We start from the raw sequence: 22,738 nt of genomic DNA, 5'->3' as shown, positions 1-22,738 counted from the left end.
GGTGGGGAGGGAAAGATGTCTTTGATGGTGGGGTCGGATTGCAGATGGCGGAAGTGTCGGAGGATGATGCATTGGATCCGGAGGTTGGTGGGGTGGTACATGAGGACGAGGGGGATTCTTTTTTGGTTCTTATTGCGGGGATGGGGTGTGAGGGATGAGTTGCGGGAAATGTGGGAGACACGGTTGAGGGCGTTCTCGACCACTCAGGGGGGGAAGTTGCGGTCCTTGAAAAACGAAGACATCTGAGGTGTATGGGAGTGGAATGCCTCATCCTAGGAGCAGATGCGGCGGAGGCGAAGGAGTTGGGAATAGGGGATGGCATTTTTGCAGCAAGGTGGGTGGGAGGAGGTGTATTCGAGGTAGCTGTGGGAGTCGGTGGGCTTGAAATGGATATCGGTTTCTAAGTGGTTGCCCGAGATGGAGACAGAGAGGTCCAGGAAGGAGAGAGAGGTATTAGAGATGGTCCAGATGAACTTAAGGTTGGGGTGGAATGTGTTGGTGAAGTGGATGAACTGTTCGAGCTCCTCGTGGGAGCACGAGGCGGCGCCGACACAGTCATCAATGTAACGGAGGAATAGGTGGCGTTTAGGGCCAGTGTAGGTACGGAAGAGGGATTGTTCCACGTAACCTACAAAGAGGCAGATATACTGCATCCGCTGTACCCGTTGTGGCCTCCTCTCCATCGGGGAAACCAAGCGGAGGCTCGGGGACTGCTTTGCAGAACACCTACGCTCGGTTCGCAATAAACAACTGCACCTCCCAGTCGCGAACCATTTCAACTCCCCCTCCCATTCCTCAGATGACATGTCCATCCTGGGCCTCCTGCAGTGCCACAACGATACCACCCGAAGGTTGCAGGAACAGCAACTCATATTCTGCTTGGGAACCCTGCAGCCCAATGGTATCAATGTGGATTTCACAAGCTTCAAAATCTCTCCTCCCCCTACCGCATCCCAAAACCAGCCCAGCTCGTCCCTGCCTCCCTAACCTGTTCTTCCTCCCACCTATCCCCTCCTCCCACCTCAAGCCCCACCCCCATCTCCTACCTACTAACCTCATCCCGCCCCCTTGACCTGTCCGTCCTCCCTGGACTGACCTATCCCATCCCTAACTCCCCACCTGCACTCACCTTTACTGGCTCCATCCCCGCCTCTTCGACCTGTCTGTTTCCTCTCCACTTATCTTCTCCTCTATCCATCTTCTATCCACCTCCCCCTCTCTCCCTATTTATTTCAGAACCCCCTTCCCCTCCCCCATTTCTGATGAAGGGTCTCGGCCCGAAACATCAGCCTTTCTGCTCCTATGATGCTGCTTGGCCTGCTGTGTTCATCCAGCTCTGCACCTTGTTGTCTCGGATTCTCCAGCATCTGCAGTTCCTACTATCTCTGATTGCATGTGTGACAATCTGTTTTCTGAATTTGCCTTTGCTAACGGTGTGTTCATGGTATGTTACAATATTGGAACAGTTATTATTTGGGAGTAAAATAATCAATTCATCTGTTAAGTATTTCTAGAGAGTTAAGTTATTCCTATTTCTTCTTTCTTTTGTCGTACTTTAACTATATGTTGTCAGAATAAAGTGTGTTTTGCTTCAAATCTCGTAGACTGACAAATCAAATTCCGTCTGGAGTGCAACACCTGGCACTTGCCTTTAAAATAACGGGGAAAAAGGGTCTAGGCTATCTGCTTAATATATTTTGAGGGTGTTTGGTGTGGTCCAAAACAGAATATAAAAAATAACCATGAACATGATTTTCTGATAACTACACTGTTTAGCCATCTTTACTTTGGTGAAAAGCGCATACGTCTCTCGGAATATCCTGACGACACTGAAATTCATCCAAATGATCAACAACTGGTAAATGAGGGATTTGAAGAGGGGAAGGAAGCCTCAATCTAAAAAAAAATGATTACAGAACCAGTTAACATAAGAATTCAAATTGGATAACGCCCTCGCCATCCAAGAAACTGTCTGGCTATGTCACAGAGCTGTTAAGCTCTTGTGCCCAAAGCAGTACCATAGCCTTGTCCTGTGTTTCATCATCTGGCCAGCATCCTCAATATCATCTGTTTTCTTTTCTTTTCTTCTCTCTTAGGTGTGGCTATAGCTGGCAAGTTCACTATTTTTTGCTTAAGCTAAATGGCTTGCTGTGCAATTTCAAATGGCAGTTCAGTTAACCACAATGCTGTGGGTCTGAGGTCCCATGTTGACCAGGCTTTCTTTCAATCAAAGACTTTAGAGGACCAGGTGTTTTTTTCACAGCAGTTAACAATGGGTTCATAGTCCCCATGAAACTAGAGTAATTATTTTTGTTTGAAGTTGAGTATTTATTATTTATATTCAAATTTCTCCATCTGCCATCTTGGTGTCTCTTCTGCGGCAACAAAATCTCCTGTCTGTCCTCCTCACAATTGAGTCTCCTGTCAGTATTGCACTGTCTGACTGCACCCTTTCCCTCTGAGCCTCAGAGTCGGTCACAGTGCCACTGACCTGACTGCTGCTGCTAGCCCCTGAATGGTCATTCCCCCCAACAGTATCCAAAGCGGTATACTAGTTACTGAGGAGAAAGGCCTGCATTATGGGCCTTCCACCTTTACCTCTTCTGGTGGTCACTCAGCTACCTGCAGCCTGCATCTTAGGAGTGACCACTTCACTATAGCTCTTATCAATGATGTTCTCTGCATCCCGGATGATCCTGATGTCCTGAAGCTAAGGTTACTGACCTTCAACAACCCCAATCATCTTCCTATGTGTCAGATATGACTCTAACCACCAGAGATTTTGCCCCCTAATTTCCACTGATTCCTGTTTTGCTAGTGCTCCTTGATGCCACACTTGGTCAAATGCAGCCTTGATGTCAAGAGCTGTCACTCTCAGCTCACATCTGGAATTCAGCTCTTTTGTCCATTTTTGAACTAAGGATGAGGTCAGGAGCTAAGTGGCCCTAGCAGAACCCAAACTGGGCATCACTGAGCAAGTTATTCCTGAGATAACACGGTATAGAGCTGGATGAACACAGCAGGCCATGCAGCATCAGAGGAGCAGGAAAGCTGACGTTTCAGGCCTAGACCCTTCTTCAGAAATGTTATTACTGTGCAGGTGCTGCTTGGTAGCACTGTTGATGACACCCTCTTTCACTTTACTAATGATCAAGAGTAGACTAATGGGGTAATAATTGGCTGGGATCGATTTGTCCTGCTTTTTATGTACAGGATGTACCTGGGCAATTTTCGATATTATCAGGTAGGTGACAGTGTTGTAACTGTAATGGGACAGCTTGACTAGGGGAGCAGCAAGTTCTGGAACACAAGTCTTCCGTATTATTAAGCTCTGAGGAAGGGTCACTGGACCTGAAACGTTCACTCTGTCTTTTCCTTCAAAGATGCTGTCAGACTTGCTGAGCTTTTCCAGCAACTATGTTTTTGTCCTTCATAACTGTTGCCAGAATGTTGTCAGGGCTCGTAGCCTTTGCAGTATCCTGTGTCTCCAATTATTAATTGATATCACGTGGAGTGAATCAAATGGGCTGAAGACTGATATCTGCAATGCTGGGGACCACTAGGGAAGGCAGAGATAGATCATCCACTCGACACTTCTGGCTGAAGATTGCTGCTAAAGCTTCAGCCTTATCTTTTGTACTGATGTCCAGGGCTCTTTCATCATTGAGGATGACCACAGCTTGCTGAAAAAATATTACTGTAAGCAAGTGAGAATTCCTGTGCCACCTTCAGATACACCCAATCCTGACAGATGAGACTGCATCTGGAGTAGTGTGTTCAGTACAGGTCACCGTACTTACAGAAGACTATTAATATGTTGGAAGCAGTTCAGAGAAGGATTAACGGACTAATACCTGGAATGAGTGGTAGCCTTATGATGAAATGCAGATTAGACCTGTATCCTCTGGAGTCTGGAAGAGAATGAAGAGACGAAACTGAAGCAGAAAAGATCCTGAGACAACCTGACCAGGTGAATGCTGAAAACATGATTCCTCTTGTGGGAAAATCTAGAACTTGGGGTCACAGTTCTAAAGGAAGGGCGAGCCCATTTAAAACAGAGATGAGGAAACATTTCTTTTCTCTCAGAGCATTTATATTGGAATCTAGCAATTTTCCCCAAGACCTATTCCCTATTTTCTCTCTGCCTCCCTTCTTAAATACTGGGGTTACATTAGCTACGTTCTAATCTATAGGAACTCTTCCAGAGTCTATAGAATTTGAGAAGATAACCATTAGTGTATCCACTATTTCTAGGATCATTTCATTAGTTAATCTGAGATGAAGATTACCAGGCTCTGGGGATTTATCTGCATTTACTCCCATCAGTTTTCCCAATATCATTTTCCTATTACTAATTTCCTTTAATTACTAATTTACTCACTTCCTCCTCCCCATTAGATGCCGTGGTCCCCCTTATTTTTACGATGTTACCTGCATTCTCATTTTTGAAGGCACAAACATATAATTGGTCTGCCATCACTTTACACTCCATTATAAATTCCCCTGTTTCTGATTGTAGGAGACCCTACATTCATCTTTACTAATCTTTTACTATCAATCTTGAATTCAGAGTTTAATGATGACCATGAATCCATTGTTGGTCATCAGGAAAAATCCACCTGTTCACTATTGCCCTTTAGGCAGAGAAACAGTCATCCTGAACCAATCTGGCATATATCCTGCCCACACCCTGAGTATGAATTTAAAACAAAAGATTGGTTTGTATGGTCCCTGCAAGTGTACTCTCATACTGTATTTTCTCCCTCTTCATCAATCACTCTGTGTCCCTTAGCTGAAATCTAAACTGTTCCCAATCCTCAGGTGGATTATTTGGCTAATTTGTATGCACTTTCCTTAAATTTTCTTAACTATCGTTTCCCATTTTTGCCATGATTTGACTACGTTTCTCCACATTGTGCCAGACTGGGATGAATAACGTTTGTAGTCCATACGCTCTTTAAATGTTTGCCATTACCTATTTTCCATCATCCATTTAAATACTGATCCACAATTTATCACAATCAGCTCACGTCTCTTACCATCATAATTTATTGAATTTGAGGACCTTGGTCTCAGAAACAATGACATCACTCTGCATCTTAATGAAGAATTCTATTCTATTGTGGTCACTCTTCCCTAAGGCCTATACTTAATTTGATTGTGAATTATTCCCTTCTCATTATCCAATGCCCAGTTGCTTCTTCAGCATCTTGATTCATAAAACTGTTCCATATACACACTAAGAATTCCTCCTCCATTGTATTGCTACTGATTTGATTTGCCCAATTTATATGCAGGTTAAAGTCACCCATAATTATGGCCATAACTTTATTATGTGCACCTCTAAACTCCATTCTAATGCCTTCCCCAGTATTGCTACTGCAGCTTGGTGTCTATACACAAATACGAATCATTTACTGCTCTTTGGTGTCTCTAAGTTCGACCCATACAGATTCTACTTCACCACTTCACCACCTCACAATCACATTACTTTCCTGTTTTAATCAGCAGTTCTAATCCACCTTCTTTCTCTTTTTCTCTGCCCAACCTCTCATCCTTAGACAATCTGCTGATTCCATTATCAACCTAGTAAACCTCCTTTGAACCAGCTCCAAAAAATTTACAGAAGACCAAAACCTGTACATGCTAATCAAGATGTGGTCTCACCAACTCCCTGTATAAATGAAGTAAAACATCCTTACATTTATCTTTAATTTGCTGCCATAATAAAGAATACAGCCTATTAGCTTTCTTGATTGCATGCCAAATCTGCATACTAACATTGTGACTCATTCTTTATAACCCCTAAATTCCTCTGCACCTCAGAATTCTGCAGTCATTCTCCATTTAAGGAATATTCTGCTTTTATTTACTCTTCCTGCTGAAGTGAATGACTTCACATTTTCCTACATTATACTCCATCTGCAAAATATTTCACACCTACGCTAAACCTATTTATATCTGCCTGCAATCTCGTGTCTTCATTACAACATAGTTTTCTATCCATGATGTGGAGGTGCTGGTGTTGAACTGGGGTGGACAACGTCAGCATGCAAGATGCCAAAGATACTGTCCAAGTGAAGCAGCACTTTACCTGCATTTCTCACAATCTAGTCTGCGGCATTCGCTGCACACAACATGGTCTCTTCTACATTCAGGAAACAAAACGTAGACTTTGTGACCACTTCGCAGAACATCTACGTTCTGCCTGCAAAAAAGACCCTGAACTTCCAGTTGCCTGCCAGTTTAACACACCACCCTATTCCCTGGCCAACATCTGTGTCAGGCCCGCTGAAGTGTGCAAGCAAAGCTCAGCGCAAACTGGAAGAATAACACCTCATTTTTCACTTGGGGACCTTGTGGCCCTCTGGACTCCATATCTAGTTCAATAATTTTAGGGCCTGAACTCTCCCATGTCCTAGTCCCCTACCATAAACACCAGGCCTTGTTATCACATAGTCTGCTATTATCCACTACCTATTGTTAACTAACTGTCTCCATTAACAGCTATTCACCCTCCTAGCCAGATCGTTAGCAACTCCTTTGTATGTCCAACTTTTCTTCTCTCTCTGGACTCTATCCCCACCTATCATTTACTCCTTAACCAGTCCCCTCACTCTATCTTGCGCATATAAACTGACATTTTCCTAGCTAATATCAGTTCTAAGGAAGGGTTTCCGAACCTAAAGCATTAACTCTATTTTTCTTCTTCACAGATGCTACCGAACCTGCTGAGCTTTTCGAGCAACTTCTGTTTTTGTTGGCTCCTTGTTTTCTCTGATTGGTTGGAGGACCAGCAGCTCCGCCTCCGGTCCCGCCCCTTGCTTGCTATTGGCTCTGTACGTCATCAATCACGGGCAGGGTGCGGAAGCATGCGCACAGCTAATTGGGATGCGAGGAATCATGTCGTGAGTAATGGCGGAAAGAAATGCTCGACTTTTATAGATACAAACGGTGAGTGAAGGATGAACCGGAGGCCAGTGTTTGTCGTAATATTCCTACCAGAAGGATCAATAATTGCCCAGTTTAGGCCTTAAGCCCCAAACATGAGTTTTCCGGCACCTCGATTTAAGCCGCAGTGATCCTCAGGCCTCTTCTCAGAAACAGGCGCCGGTCACCGGGGACCATCTCGATTTAGCGGGGTGGGGGCGTGCGCAGGCGCGGTTAGCGCGGTGATGTCACAGTGAGTGGGCGGGGCTGTGCTTTTCCCCTCCCCGGTTCCCGATCCACCGCTTCCCCTCAGAGATAGTAAGAACTGGAGTCAGACTGGAAGGTGTTCGAGTCAGAGATAATACAGTGTAGGGCTGGAGGAACACAGCAGGCCAGGCAGCATCAGAGGAGCATGAAAGTTGACGTTTCAAGTTGGGACCCTTCTTCAGAAAGGTGGATCAGGTTCGAGGGGCCGAATGGTCTACTCCTGTCCCTTTAACGTATAGTCTTCCAAGTAGACTGTAGAAAGAGTTGTAACCAGATACACAGTCAGAGTAAGAATGTGCTAGTGACCTGACTCTGGAAAGCGCTTTAACTTAGACTGGAAATAAAATTGCACTGCGTCCAGCTGAGAGAAACTGTATGGACGTTCAGTCCATTGGATTAGAATACACCTGATCATTCAGCAAAAAGAAACAAGAGATACCTACACGATAGAGATCCTATGGAAATATCGGGACATTGACTTTGGATCAGATTGTAGCTGACCTGACAGTTCTCGAGTCCACTTTCCAGAGTTTTTCCTGTAATCCTTGATTCCCCTACTGATCAAGAATCTATCTCAGCCTTAAATATACATAAGGACTCTGCCCCCTCAGCTGTCTGTGGCAAGAAGTTTACAAGACTGTCAACCCTCTGAGAAGAAATTCCTCCTCATCATAGTTTTAAATTGGTGCCTTCATTGTGAGACTATGCTTTCTGGTCCTAGACTCTCCAAAGAGGGGGAATCATCCTCTCAGCATTTGCCCTGTCAAGCCCCTTCAGAATGTGATTATCTTCAATGAAATCACCTCTCATTGTTCTAAACTCCAATGAGTAATGTCCCACTTACTCAATCTGTGTCACTGGTTGAAAGTCTTTCTACTGTGCACTGTGTTATAATCCTCACTGACTTTTTTTAAAAAATATTTTTGGTTTGAATCTGAGAGCTGAACAATGACCTCGGGACTGTGAGCAGCTGCAGCTTGTGTTAAGAAGAATAAACAAGCCATTGTTTGTTTTTGAGGCCAGGCCTGGAAGTTAATTGCAGGTTGGTTCTTCATCAAAAACTCTGTAGACTGTTCTGGCCATTAATGAGGTCAGTATCTGGGAAGTGGTGCCAGCAAGTCAGGGAGAGGATATGATCAAACAGAAGGAAGAGCTGAGATAACAAGGTGTAGAGCTGGATGAACACAGCAGGCCAAGCAGCATCAGAAGAGAAGGAAAGCTGACATTTCGGGCCTAGAGCTGGAGTGTTTTGAATTGCACCTTTCTGAGAAAAGGAGTTTAGATATTAACACTACAGCATGAAAATTCTATGTACCAGTGAAACAATGCATCATGAAAACTGCTTAAGTAATCTGGTCAGTTTTGTTGTTTTTCTACTTTTTAAAATTATCTCTTCACTGTTCATCTGTCTTTGCTGTGAATAGAACTGAAACCAAAGGTAACTGGGTTAAATCATTGAGATAACAAGGTGTAGAGCTGGATGACCACAGCAGGCCAAGCAGCATCAGAAGAGCAGGAAAGCTGACATTTCGGGTCTGGACCCTTCTTCAGAAAATCATTGCTGTGTTCGCTAAGGAGTATGTGCAGTATGTTCTTGGGAGACTCTTGTGCATGTGCTAGTGACTGAAATTGATGGAAGAGTGTCCACGTGCACATCTTTGTCACTAAGCTGGCTACCAGTATGAAAGAGGCTGAGAAAACAGACCAGGGAGTGGAGGGAGAGAACTGATCGAGGTGGTGTTTGCAAATTGGGCTGTTCTTCCCCACACCCACCACAAAACCACATCTCATTGTTTCTTTGAACGCTCTCCTCCCTACCCATCACCCTTCCCCTTTCCTATCCATCACCCTTCCCCCACTTCTCCCCATCCCCCCCGTTCTCACACCTTCCCAGCCCTTCCCCCTCTTCCCCTCCATCCCACTCACCACTCACCCTTCCTACTTCCCACCCCTCCCCCTTCCTCCCCTTCACCGTCCCACTGCTTTCCCCACTCCAATCCCACCTTGCTTCCTCCTCCCCTCACCCCTCTCAGTATGGACTTATTTGAACCTTGTTTGGTGGTTTGTTGTTATTTCTGCCGATTGCATCTCAATGAGGTTTCCGTTCCTGTCTATCTCTGGTTATATTTTGCTGATTTCCCAGCTTTATCTTCCCATGGTCAGGAATTGTTTGCCCTGCACTGGAGATCATTTCTGCTTCTGTGCTAATATTGACCATTAGATACTTATTACAGCACAAGGATAACAACTCGAAACAAATCAGCCTCACTGTCACAACATTGAAACATTGAATGACCCCGAAAATTGCCCAAATGTTCCTAACCAGACTTCATGAATAACAGATCTCGGGCACCAAGTTTATAGAAAGAAGAAATAACAATAACTTGAGCAAAACAAACATTAACAGCTTTGCAATCTAATTGCTATCTGTGATTTTAAACCCAGTCTTCTTTATTCATAACCTCCACTCTCGCTGATTGATAGACATACATAAGGGATATATTAAACAGCAAAATAAAATGAATGTAAAATTGTCAGTTCAATTAAACAGTTTCAAACAATGGATGTCAAGCCTTTGGGCAATCCTTGGATAATGGGTTGATCAGAGGCGCATGAAACATAATCTAATTTCTAAGTCAGCAGTGAATGCAAATAGTTTCAGCAAACTTCCAAAGATATTTTCTTATTTCCTACATACTATGTTACTTTTCTCAAAACACTCGACAATTTGAGAACTGGATAGAAAACGAGAGACCGAGCAGCCAGTCCAGAAGCTTCCAAATCACTCTGTACCTCCTTGACCTTCTTGAACTGCTGCAGTCCGTGTGGTGAAGCTGCTCCCAAATTGCTGTTTGGTGAGGAGTTTCAGGATTTTCAGCCGGTGATGATAAGGTAGTGCTGATATCTGTGTCAGCTGTGATCGTTTTGTTTTTATACCTCAGCTTTAACAGAATGGAAACATAGAAATTAGGAACAGTAGTAGGCCATTGCGACGTTCGATCCTGCTGTATTATTCAGTATGTTTGTAGTGATCATCCTTCTCCGCACCTTGTTCCCAGTTTAGAGCCATATCCTTTGATCCCTTTAGCCCTCAGAACTATATCTATCTTCTTCTTGGAAACATTCAATGTTTTGGCCTTAACTGCTTTCTGTGGCTTACCAGTCTCTGAGTAAAGAAATTTTCCCTCATCTCAGTACTTAATTTACATCTAATTTTATTACTGGGACGTGAGCAAGGCTAAAGAGGCCAGCATTTGCTGCTGTGACAGTTCTTCCATAGTGCTGTTCAGTGAGGAGTTACATGATTGTCAGACAGCAGCTATAGAGAAATAGTGACATGTGTCCACATGAGGTCAAGAGTGTGCCTGGGAGGGGAGCTTGTATGTACTCTTTCCCCGTACACACTGGTCTTGACCTCATTGGAGGGATGATCTGTCAAAGTTATTCCTGTGATGTAGGTGTAGGAAACTGTGTCCTTAAGTATCCCACTGCTCTTTTGTCTCTTCTCCCACTGAGGGCAAAATCTTGTGGAGGCCTAGGACAGGCAGTGGGTCCCCTTCCCTGAAGGACATTCATGAACTAGTTGAGTTTTTATGACAAACATTTCCTGTTCACTATTTCTGAGTGTCTTTCACACAAATTACTAGATTCAATGTACTGCATTTCACACTCTCCTTTAGTGTCTCAAACAGTTCTCTTTCTCATACTCACCTTTTTCCTAATTTAAATTTGTTTTACAGAGAGCCACAGAGGCACATTAGTTAGCAAGAATTCCAAACAAAGATCCCAAGAAGATATAAGAGTGAGTCACTTCATCAAGATTTGAAAAACATTATCTGTGGAAAAAGATTTTCAACATCAGTGTGACTGGAAATGGACCAAGGTACATCCACCCAGTGTTCCGGTGAACTGACTGTGGAGAGAGCTCGAGCCAGTTACACTGTATCCCTGTCTTCTGTATGAGTGAAGAGTCAGCTGATCATCCAATATGGAGAGATATAAGGGCACCTGCACCACAGAGAAACCATGGAAATGTGCGGACTGTGGGAAGGGATTTAAATACCCATCCCAGCTGGAAACTCATCGACGCACTCACACTGGGGAGAGGCCATTCATCTGCCCCAAGTGTGGGAAAGGATTCAGTGACTCATCCAACCTGCTGGCCCACCATCGAGTTCACACTGGGGAGAGGCCATTCATCTGCCCCGAGTGTGGAAAGGGATTCAGTGATTCATCCAACCTGTGCAGTCACCAACGCGTTCACACTGGGGAGAGGCCATTCATCTGCCCTAAGTGTGGGAAGGGATTCACTCAGTCATCTGCTCTTCTGAAACATAAACGCACTCACACTGGGGAGAGGCCATTCATCTGCCCTGACTGTGGTAAGAGATTCAGTGCCTCGTCCAATCTGCTGGCACACCAGCGAGTTCACACTGTGGAGAGGCCATTCATCTGTTTCATTTGTGGGAAAGGATTCACCCAGTCATCATATTTGCTGAGACACCAGCGAGTTCACACTGCGGAGAGGCCATTCATCTGCCCCGAGTGTGGGAAGGGATTCACTCGGTCAGCCCACCTGTTAAAACACCAGAGAGTTCACGCTGGGGAGAGGCCATTCATCTGCTCTGTGTGCGGCAAGGCATTCTCTCAGTTATCCCACCTTAAGGTACACCAACTGGTTCACACCGATGAGAGACCTTTCAAATGTTCACACTGTGAGAAGAGCTTTAAACAGAGACGTGACATGCTGACACACCAATACATTCACACTGGGGAGAGGCCATTCCCCTGCTCCGAGTGTGGGAAACTATTTGTCCATTCAAACAACCTTCTGAGACACCGGCGAATACACAGTGGTGAGAAGTTGTTACCTGCTCCCTCTGTGGGAAAGGATTTTCTCAGTCATCCCACCTGCTGAGACACCAGCAAGTTCACAACTGCAAGGCAAGTGTCTGGTGCTGTTGTTGTTCTTAATAAAATTTTGATTGATCCAGCCCCTGGAGGAGTGGTTGATCGATGTGACGGAGGACTTGATGCATCTGCCTGGAGGACTTGGAAGCAGATGCAATGGAAAAGGGAAATATGTGGTGCTTGTGATGTGAGATGGGGAGGCCAGCAGACGGTTGTGTTGTATCGCTTTAAACACCAGAGGGACAGAGAGAGAGAGAGAGACAGACAGACACAGCAACACAGACAGACAGATTCATCATGTGTCCCATTGCAGGCACAACTGGGTACACATGTGTGCGCACACCCCCACCCTCGCACTCGCACTCGCGCTCTCTCTCTCTCCCACACACACACATGCGCGTGCATGCGCACATACACTCTCACACACAGATGCACAATGCCAGATTCACAGACACATATACAGAGACTCCAGGGCAAAGTGTCCCATGGCAGGCACATTTGGACACATACAGACACAATGTCCATTGGTATATCGTCAGGGTTTATCTGTTTGATAAGCTCAAGTTCATTTGTACAATGAACTTGTGTTAATTCATACAATAGATCTGTGTAATCACCGTTCATTTGTAAAATGGATTGATTCATTTGTAGAATTCTCAACTCATTAAAAGTAAATTTGGTGACTTGTTCATTTCAGTCCCACTTACACCTTTTTGTTGATACGTGTGAAAATCCTGTATTCCCTTGTGGAATAAATTGCATCAATTGGTTGCAGAAGCCTGTGTCCCATTGACTAAATGAATCTGAAGAAGGACCCAGACCCAAAACGTCAGCTTTCCTGCTTCTCTGATGCTGCTTGGCCTGCTGTGTTCATCCAGCACTATGCCCTGTTATCTTAAACTATTGAGCTGCTGCTTTCTCTCACACCACCTCCCTCTAATCTCACAAAGATGCCTTTTGGTATGCTCCACACCTGGGAGAGATGTGCTCCAGGTAGAGAGAGAGCTGGAAGCTGACTGGATGAGTTGGGATTTGGGCGGAGAGGGGTCTTTGAGTGACAGACCTGAAGATATTTAAAGTAGGTCCTGGCAGCCGTAGTTCCTTTTGCCATGTGGACGGAGCAGGAGGTCATTATCAGAGAATTTCTGTCTGTGTGTACGTGAGACTGTGGGTACTGTTGGAATCTCAATACCACCATCCTGAATCATCGAGAGAGCTGGGACCCACTGGAATGATGAATATCCCCTCCTCAGTCTCTCCATTTCTTTCCTTAACTCCTGTCTGTATCTCTGACTTTTTTCCTTTACTCTCTCTGTCTCTCTCTTGTTTTTAGTCCCTGTCTCTTATATTCTCTTTCTGTCTTTTTTTCTTTCTTTGGTATTTCTGACTCTTACCTCTTCTTTCTGGTTTTGTTTTTTTCCCTACTCTTTTTTTTCTCCCCATCTGTCTTTAGTCCCTATCTTTGTCTTTACCTTTGCCCTATCTCTCTCTCTCTCTTTCATTCTCTTTCTTTTGTATTTCTGACACTTACCTCGTCTTCCTGCCTTTGTCTCTGTTCTTTCCCTCTCTCTTTTACCCCTTTTGTTTTGTCATTGCCACATTACCCCCACCTTGCTGCATTCTCCTGCCTCGCCGTGTTTCCCCTAGTCTTGCTTTGCAGCTGCTCCACAAATTATGCATCACTAAAATGATGCAGTCCTCTTCCCAGGTTTTGTATCCCAACCAAATTTAACTGTCCCATATATTTTGCACCCCTCCTAACATTGGTTTCCCTCTCTGCTCAGTTTGTGTGGTCCTCTCCAATTTTACAAACCCGAAATCTTGCTGTTTCCTTACCCCCATGTTTTGCATCCCTTCCAAAAATGAACCCCCCATTATGTAGCCCCCCAATACTGTACCCCCATCCAGATATTGCACCCCCTAAAACTGATGTTCACCCCTGAAATTTGTGTGCCCTACCTGATTTTTCACACCCCCAGTTTGATGTCTCCAATCTTTTGTCTACCCTCCAGTTTTGCACCCACTGATATTGTTCGCTCTTGCAGCCCCCAAAATTCCCCCCAAATTATGTACTGCTTCATCTTGCACCCCACTATGACTTCATCCGCCCCAATTAAACAACACCCACAATTTTGATAAGCTCCTTAAAATGTTTGGACCCTTCCCCAAATTTTGCCCACCCTCATTTTGTGCCCCAGCCAAAGTTTGCATCCCAAATATTGACCTCCAAGATATTGCACTCAACTGCAGCACCGCACCCACCCCCCCACTGAATTATGCAGCCCTCTGCAAATTATCCCGATTTTATGCCCACCCAAATTATGCACTTCCTGGAATGTTGCATGTTCCCCAATTATGTAGAACCCCCCCCCCCCCCTCTTGTGTCCTCCATAATTTGCAAGCCTCAAGTTCCTTCTATTATCGTGCCCCCAAATTTTGCCCTTCCCCAACTGTTGTTGTTTACCTTTATCTCAGATTTGGCACTGACCCCCCTCCAAATTTTGCCCTCCCCCAGACAATATCCCTGCCCCATATTTGTGACTGTTCCCAATTTACACCTGCTCCACATTTGTGCTGCCACTCCCTCAATTGCACACCCTCCCATGTTCGCCCCCTTCCAATCTCAACCCTGAAATTTCACACATCTCAAGTTTGCCTCGAATTTTCAAACCACCCCAAACCTTTTGATTAGATTCCAATCTCTACTTTGCTCCAGTATATCTGTTATTCTATATTTAAAACCTCCCTGAATGCTTCATGAAGATTCCAATCTGTAATTCATTCCCATGTATCTGTAAATCTGTACATAAAACACCTGAACTCCTTGATTAAATTAAAGATTGTATTGCACACCTGAGTATCTTTTATTCTGTATATAAACCATCCTGAAGCCTTTGATTAAATTCCAGTCTGTAACTCACTCCTGTGTATCTGTTTTCTATATATAAACCACCCCAAACCCCTTCAAATTAGTTTCTAGTCAGTAACTCCCAGGTATCTGTGACTCTGGACATCAACACCTCGATTAGATTCCATGTTGTAACTCACTTCCTACTATCTGTTAGTCTGTATATAAATTACCCAAATCCCTTGATTGCATTTCAGAGTGTAACTCATTCCCCGTTGTGTTATGCTCTATATAAAGTCACTGAGATCATCAATGAGATTCCAGTCTCTAACTGAGTAGAAACTAAATGGTTGAATGTTAAACTGGGAGCAGGAAAAGAGAAAGCTGCAGTTTAATTTCTACTACATTCTGTTTGTCCAAAATAGACAGGCTTTTGGAATGCAGCCGTTCAAATAGCCAGCTCACTACCACCTTCTCTCGGGCTGATAGGAGTGGGGGATAAATATTGCTCTCATCCTGTGAACAAATGAAAAACAAAAACCATCCCTTGGCCTTTCTAATCACATTTGCCCCTGCAGACTAACTCAATGTGATTCATATCCCAGGACACCCAGATCCCTCTGTACCTCCAGAGATCTGCAACATCTCCCCATTTAAATTAAAGACTCTTTATCAATTATTCCTGAGAAACATCACATTCTCCACTCTATACCACATCAGACAATGTTTTACCCATGCACTGACCATCTCTACATCACTCAATTGAATATCCCTCACATCCTCTTCACACTTTACTTTCCAAACTATTTTCACCAAGAAAATCTTCATTTTTTAAATCGAAAACTGACCTGAACTGATGCCTGTTGGAAATCCAAATATCCTTCTGTCACTCTCTGTCCCTTGGCCAGTGTGTGTGTGTGTGTGTCTGTCTGTCTGTTTGTCTTTCCTCTCTGTAATATCTGTAAATTGCCATATTCATCCGTTAGCCTTTTTGATTTGGTTCATGGTGAGCATGTCCTCTGTATAATGACAGCAAGATTTTGTTCCCTAGTCCCATCCCCTGGTAATAACTGTCAACCCATTAGTTATCCTCCTAATATTTGGTAACACCATTGCATTAGCTTGCTGTGAATTGTGTACAAGGATCTGGTCAATAATATTTCTAACATGTTACTTCCTTATGAAGGGCTTTCCCTCTGTCCTATTTCCTCCATCCTCACCTCCAACAAGAATGAGAAACTTTGACCTCTCAGAAGATGTGACAAGGAGGGTGAAGAAAGAAGAGGAGCTGTTTTGTATTTGGATTTCAATAAGATGCAAAGTAAAAGGTCTCTGTGCAAACTGAGAGCTCATGGTGTTGGCAGTCAGTATGGCAGAAGTTTTGCTCTCAACAGCCTGACAAATGATTAGTTTTCAGGTTGACAAACTTTAACTCGTGGAGTACCACAGATCAGTGCTGGGATTTCAACTATTTCAATCTATACCACTGACTTGGATGAAGGAGTCAACTCATCTCATCTGCATCAAGGATATAATTCAGGAACGAAGGACCCAGGATTGAGGCCAGTGCTACCTCACTGGAAGTAATCATCCTATCGCATCAACAAACACCCAGTGACCATCATTCATTGCTTCCAACCATCCAGTCAATTTTGGATGGAAATTGTAACTTGTGTTTGGATCTCATGCACTTTACTTTTATGCCCAGTCTACCATGTAGGACCTTGTAGACCTGAAGGTAATGTTTTTACTTGAGGGCAAGATCCTAAATGAAGGACCATGATCACAAGGTAGTTCCTCATAAAACCAACAGGGAAATAAGGAAAAGTGTCTTTCCTCTGTTGTTGGGATATGGAGCTCACCACTACAGGAAATGTTTCAAACAATATGCTGAGTTACTTTCAAAAGGAACTTATGCAATTACATGTGAGAAAAGGGAATGGAAAAAGAAGCTGAAAGGCTGAGGTGAGGTTAATGAAAAGTGGTGACTAAACTGAAGTGGGATGGAGTGGGGGAAGAAGTGGAGAAAAAGTGTGAGTGATTGGCAAAGAGAATAATAGTTGGGCAGAAAAAGGGATGGATGATAGTATACCAGGGAGAAAGAAATGCCGATAATGGGGATTATGCGTAGGTGAAAATGGGTTGGCTGTGCTGAAAGCAGGCCATGTTGTGACAGGGCCTGGGCTATGGTGGTGCAGAAAGGACATAAGGAGCAGAAGTAGGCCATTTAGCCCATCATATCATGCACCATCAAAAGAGATCACGGCTCATTGGATAATCCTCAACTTCACTTTCCTGCCTTATCCCCACAACCCCTGATTGCCATATTTATGAGAAATCTGCGGACACATTGCCAAGTGCTCACTGATAGAAGAGCTTTTAAGTGTCTGATTGAAGGATGTGCTGTGAAAATTCTATGGAGCTGACCTGCTATTGATGTGTTCACAATGACAAGAGACCATTCAGGTGCTCTCACTGTGGGACTGGCTGAAGGGGATTATGTGAACTCACTGTCCACCAGCAAATTCACAGCGGGGAGAGAACCATCATCTGTTCTGTGTGTGGCAAAAGATTCAAATCAGTCATTATAGAGCAACTTCCTCATTTTGATAAGAACACTTTTTAATATTCTGTAATCAGATATTTAAAAGAAAAATGGACTCGCTGTCCTACAAACCCATTGATACTGATGACAGAGATAGTAGGAACTGCAGATGCTGGAGAATCCGAGACAACAAGGTGCAGGGCTGGATGAACACAGCAGGCCAAGCAGCATCATAGGAGCAGAGAGGCCGTGATGACAAGCTGTTTGCCTGCTTTGTATGTGGGATGATAGTCGCTCAGTCATCTCATTGATTGAGACACTCGTGAGTTTGCCAGTGACTGCAGGGTTTGGATTCTGCTGTTAATCACAATTAGGACTGCATAATATTCTGATAGTTGGGATTTTCTTCTGCCGATATTGACAATCCTTGTTACAGGGCTGGAACTTGATGTTTTGAATACATGGTTAATAATTCAGCTTTACGTAAACAGAGATGACACCAAAATCGGTGGTGTAGTGGACAGTGAAGAAGGTTACCTCAGCCTACAAAAGGATCTTGATCAATGGGTCGAGGGGTATCAGATAGAGGTTAAATTAGATAAATGTGAGATGCTGCATTTTGGGAAGACAAATCAGAGCAAGACTTATACACTTAATGTTAAGGTCCTGGGGAGTGTTACTGAACAAAGAGACCTTGGAATGCAAGTTCATAGTTCCTTGAAAGTGGAGTCCCAGGTAGACAGGATAGTGAAGAAGGCGTTTGGTATGCTTGTTTTTATTGGTCAGTGCATTGAGTGTAAGAGTTGGGAGGTCATGTTGCGGCTGTACAGCACACTGGTCAGGCCACATTTGGAATATTGCGTCCAATTCTGGTCTCCCTGCTATAGGATGTTGTGAATCTAGAAAGGGTTCAGAAACGTTTTATAAGAATGTTGCCAGGGTTGGAGAGTTTGAGCTATAGGGAGAGGCTGAATAGGCTGGGGCCATTTTCCCTGGAGCGTCAGAGGCTGAGGGGTGACCTAATGGAGGTTTATAAAATCATAAGGGGCATGGATAGGGCGAATAGCCAAGGTCTTTTCCTGGGGTTTGGGAGTCCAAAACTAGAGGACACAGGTTTAAGGTGAAAGGGGAAAGATATGAAGGGGAACTAAGGGGCAATTTTTTCATGCAGAGGGTGATGCATCTATGGAAGTAGCTGCCAGAGGAAGTTGTGGAGGCTGGTACAATTACAACATTTAAAAGGCATCTAGATAGGTATATGAATAGGAAGGGTTTAGAGGGATATGGGCCAAATGCTGGCAAATTGGATTGATTAATTAAGGATCTCTGGTTGACATGGATGAGCAGGACAGAAGGGTCTGTTTCCATTCTCTAAAGCTCTATGACTCTATGACATGAGTGTGGATTTTTCTTTGCCATTTGAGTGTTTAACACCACCTGCTGGAGCTCAGAAAGGATAACCTGGCGAGGGATAATTGGCAGGAACAGAATTCCATCCTGGACACAGTCTTTTGAAGTCACACTGAGAGGGACAAATAGCACTTTGATCTTTCTCATCTCCCTTCTCTGACAGCAAAGTCCCCATGTGGGTTAATCCTGAGGTGTGTAAGAAATGTTTCCCAGCTGCACTTTTCAATGGTTCTGACTCCTAGACGCAGAACAGAAGCTCCTTTATAATTATGTTTAGAGTCAGGAAGAACAATCAGTAAATGCTGGAAATGTGATGTCAAATCAGAGACTGGTGTCAAACTGTGATCTGTTCCTGACTGTAAGTAAAACAGCAGGTTTAAATATCCAGTCTGAAATTGACTGTAGCCATTACAAAGTAACCACCACCATAAGGCTGGTGCTAACTCTTAAAATAGACCTGTTTGAAATAAATTGCTTCAAGTCTGCATTAAAATAGCAGATGGAAGAGTTCACAGGAGCTTTTTTACATCAGGTACCATTATACAATAGACATTTAATCTCCACATAAAGAAGGACCTGCATCATCTTTCTAGGAATTCCCTGTTCTATTGTGTTAGATACCAGAAAAAAGAAAAATACATTTAAAAAAAATTAGAAGTCATTGTAACTCAGGAGGACACCATGCTGCCAATCAGATGCTTCTATATGTGGTTAGTAAACAATGGTGCTAGTTTTTAATGGTGTTGTCTCCTGACTAGTCGGTCCCAAGCTCTCAGAAGCTGCTCGTGATATTCAGGCCTGGAGGCAGGCATTCACCACATTCAGAGAAATGGTGGTTAGCAGCAAGAAAATGCCTGAGGACAAGATCAGCAGCAGCAGACAGCAGCAGCTGAAGAGCTCGGAGGTGAAGCCTAGCAATCAGACTGGAGGGAGGATTACTGTGAGGACAGCCCTGACTAGCAAAGAGAACACTGTGCGAGGCACAAACCTCAATTCAAGTGAGCAATGGTCTTCACCCGACCCCACTGAGGAGCTTTCCAGAAGCTGGTGAGCCTAAACAGGCCAATTTAAGGGCAGGGCAACAGTAATGCCTTCAGGCCATTCAGCTCAGAGGCTGTGGAACAGAAACTGCACTGTGGCAGCTGCAGGGAAGTGCTGAGCAAGCACCAACCTTCATTTTACAATGTCCCTACTATGACAGCAATAAGATCCAGAGGGGGAAAGGATGTATTGGTACCAGTTAACTGTCTGTGCTGGGGCCCTTTCTGAATGAGGGCTCAGGGAGAGTGGTTACCAAGCACTGCAGTCTTGGCATAAAGCAGCATCAACCATCCCAGTTGATCCCTTCTTTGTCCCTTTCAATGTGGGGAACTGGGAATCTCTATTCTCCAAACACATCCCGCCCTGTTCATAAGGAGATTCATTGCGTGGAGAGCTGGGAATCTCTGTGTCAAAATGCATACAGATAAATGGACACAGTTTGATGAATAATGTTGGTGAGCTACAAGCATAAGTAGCTATATGAGAATCTAAGCTGCATCAATAATGGAATATGTGGCTTAAAATTGCATGGGAACTGGACAGTTATTATTCAAATACAGGAAAGGGAAGAAAAGAGAGCTTGGGTGGGCATACTGATTACAGCTAATCTGTAGATTTGTTCCAAAGATTAAATTGGGATTCAAAGTGAATTATTTTGCTGGAGAAATAACTTCAGTGGAGAGTCAGTGAATGAAGAGGAAAGACCCACACAAGCAGTTCTTCAAGGTACTGCAGACCAAACATTTCAAATCAGGTCCACTTTCGGATCAGGAGACCTCAACAGTTCAATACGCTGCCCACAGGGAAGGTCTCCTGTCTGTAACTTTATTGCTTTAAATAACACCACCAAACAAACACGTGATTAAATGGTTACTTGCCTGTTTGTGGGATCTCGTCGTGCACACATTAGTTGTTGTGAAACCACAAAGAGGTTATTTCAAAATGAAGCAACTTGTCTCCGCAATTGCAGAAAGGCTGCGATTTGACAGATTTGACACTTATCCAGAATTCTAACAATTGCAGCTGGGCTGGAGATGATGAAAATCATTGCAACTGTCAGAATGAACTTGGTTCAGTGTTGGATTTGATTAACAATACCAACAGAATCCAATCGCAGCAGTCACTTGTGAACTTGTTGGTGTCTCCATAGATTGCAGGAACGAGTAAATCTCTTCCCATGCAAGGAGCAGGTGAACAACTTTTCCCAAGTGTGAACCCGCTGGGATACAGAGAGATCAGATGATCGCCTGAATCCACTCCCACAGCGAGTGCACTTAAATGGTCATTTCGTCAGTGTGAACAATTTCATGGTGAGCCACACACCCAGAAATTTTATCGCACTTCCCATAGTCTAGGAATTTGAAAGTTTTCGTCCCAGAAGGAACCAGCTGGTGTGTCAGCAGGGTGGATGAATGAACAAATGCTTTACCGCATTCAATGCAGCAGAATGGCCTCTCCCCTGTATGACTGCAATGACGTTCCAGTTTATAGGGATAATTGAATCCTTTCCCACTGTCCCCACGTTTACACAGTTTCTCCCCGGTGTGACTCCGCTTGTGTTTAAACAATCCAGATGATCGACTGGAGCCTCGTCCACACAGAACATGTGTACAGTTTCTTCCCACTGTGAAAAGTGCTTACTGTTTCCATGACCAAACGCCGTTGATATTCAGATCCTGAGGAAATCGAGCATCACTGTCAGATTCTGACATGGTATTTGGGTTTTCCATTTGTGCATCCTCTCCCTCTAAGATCTGCTGAAATGAATTGAAAAAAAGGAATGAAAGAGACAAACCACAAAATTACAAAGACAGACTGTGAAACTGAGCTGAATGAATCTGGTATGTCATAGGGTCAGCATGTGAAAAGGAGACTATGAAAGTTGCAAGATTGTAGTGAAAATGCAACTATATGCCAGCGTCCAACAGGAAATGGAACCTGCCATCAAGTTTGGGCTTACACAAGAGAAGTTGAAAAGTCAGCAGAGAAGCATTTATGTGTTTGTACTTCAACATAATGTTTGACAGAACCTGTCACCTCCACAACCTGGAAAGCCAAGAGCAGCAGGTATGTGTAAACATTATCTGCAAATCCCCTTCAAGTCACACACCATTCTGATTCAGAATTGCTAGATTGTTGCTGGGTGAAAATCCTGTAAATCTTTATTGAAAGCATTGTGGTTGCACCTTCACCACCTTGTCTGCAGCAGTTCAATAAGAAAGAAGCCATCACCTTCTCAATGGGAAACTTTGGATTAGACAGACAGTCTCACCAGGGATGTCCATATCTCAGGAAAGAAGTAAGTGCTGTCTTCATTGATAATATGGATGAAAAGTCCCCACAGATATCCTTCTTATGAAAACAATGTGCTTCTTCTAATGCAGTGTGAGGACAGCATCCATTTAGCAACCAGTTTTCCCGAGAATCTACCTCCCTTCATAGTCTCACATTGGAATTTGTTGGGCCCTTCTGTGTTCCAAAGTACTCTGGGTTAAACCCTAGAATTTCTTCTTCATTTCTGCTCCAGATCAAACTGCTCTTGTATCCAACACCCATCCTAATTCAAATCAAATTGAACCTTAATTGGTCTGAGGAAGGATCACTGGGCCCGAAATGTTAACACTGATCTCTTCATAGATGCTGCCAGACCTGCTGAGCTTTTCCAGCAACTTCTGTTTTTGTTTGTGACAATCTGCAGTTCTTTTGGTTTTTACTTAATTGGTCTGTCTGTGTTTCCTATTTGGCATGTATTGAAATAAATGCAAACAGGGTGATTTCTGGAAATC

The 22,738-nt window shown here is 43.9% G+C and overlaps 1 protein-coding gene and 1 long non-coding RNA gene across 2 annotated transcripts; one reads left to right on the top strand and one right to left on the bottom strand.

The window, feature by feature from the left end:
- Positions 1–1,752: 1,752 nt before the first annotated feature.
- LOC125487631 lies at positions 1,753–7,136 on the bottom strand. The gene is made up of 3 exons (XR_007266001.1): positions 6,729–7,136; positions 3,855–3,911; positions 1,753–1,896 (listed from the first exon to the last, which is right to left on the bottom strand). It is a non-coding gene; the product is annotated as an uncharacterized LOC125487631 (long non-coding RNA).
- LOC125487621 (zinc finger protein 239-like) lies at positions 6,863–12,799 on the top strand. The gene is made up of 2 exons (XM_048619502.1): positions 6,863–6,954; positions 10,938–12,799. The coding sequence occupies exon 2, from the start codon at positions 11,186–11,188 to the stop codon at positions 12,113–12,115; it is 930 nt and encodes a 309-aa protein (XP_048475459.1). The 5' UTR covers positions 6,863–6,954; positions 10,938–11,185; the 3' UTR covers positions 12,116–12,799.
- The last annotated feature ends 9,939 nt before the right edge of the window (positions 12,800–22,738 follow it).

Source organism: Rhincodon typus, chromosome 43, assembly GCF_021869965.1.
Source record: "Rhincodon typus isolate 14 chromosome 43, sRhiTyp1.1, whole genome shotgun sequence".
NCBI classification, from domain to species: Eukaryota; Metazoa; Chordata; class Chondrichthyes; order Orectolobiformes; family Rhincodontidae; genus Rhincodon; species Rhincodon typus.
Note: the sequence above shows the minus strand (reverse complement) of the source record. Positions and strands in the feature narration are given on the sequence as shown.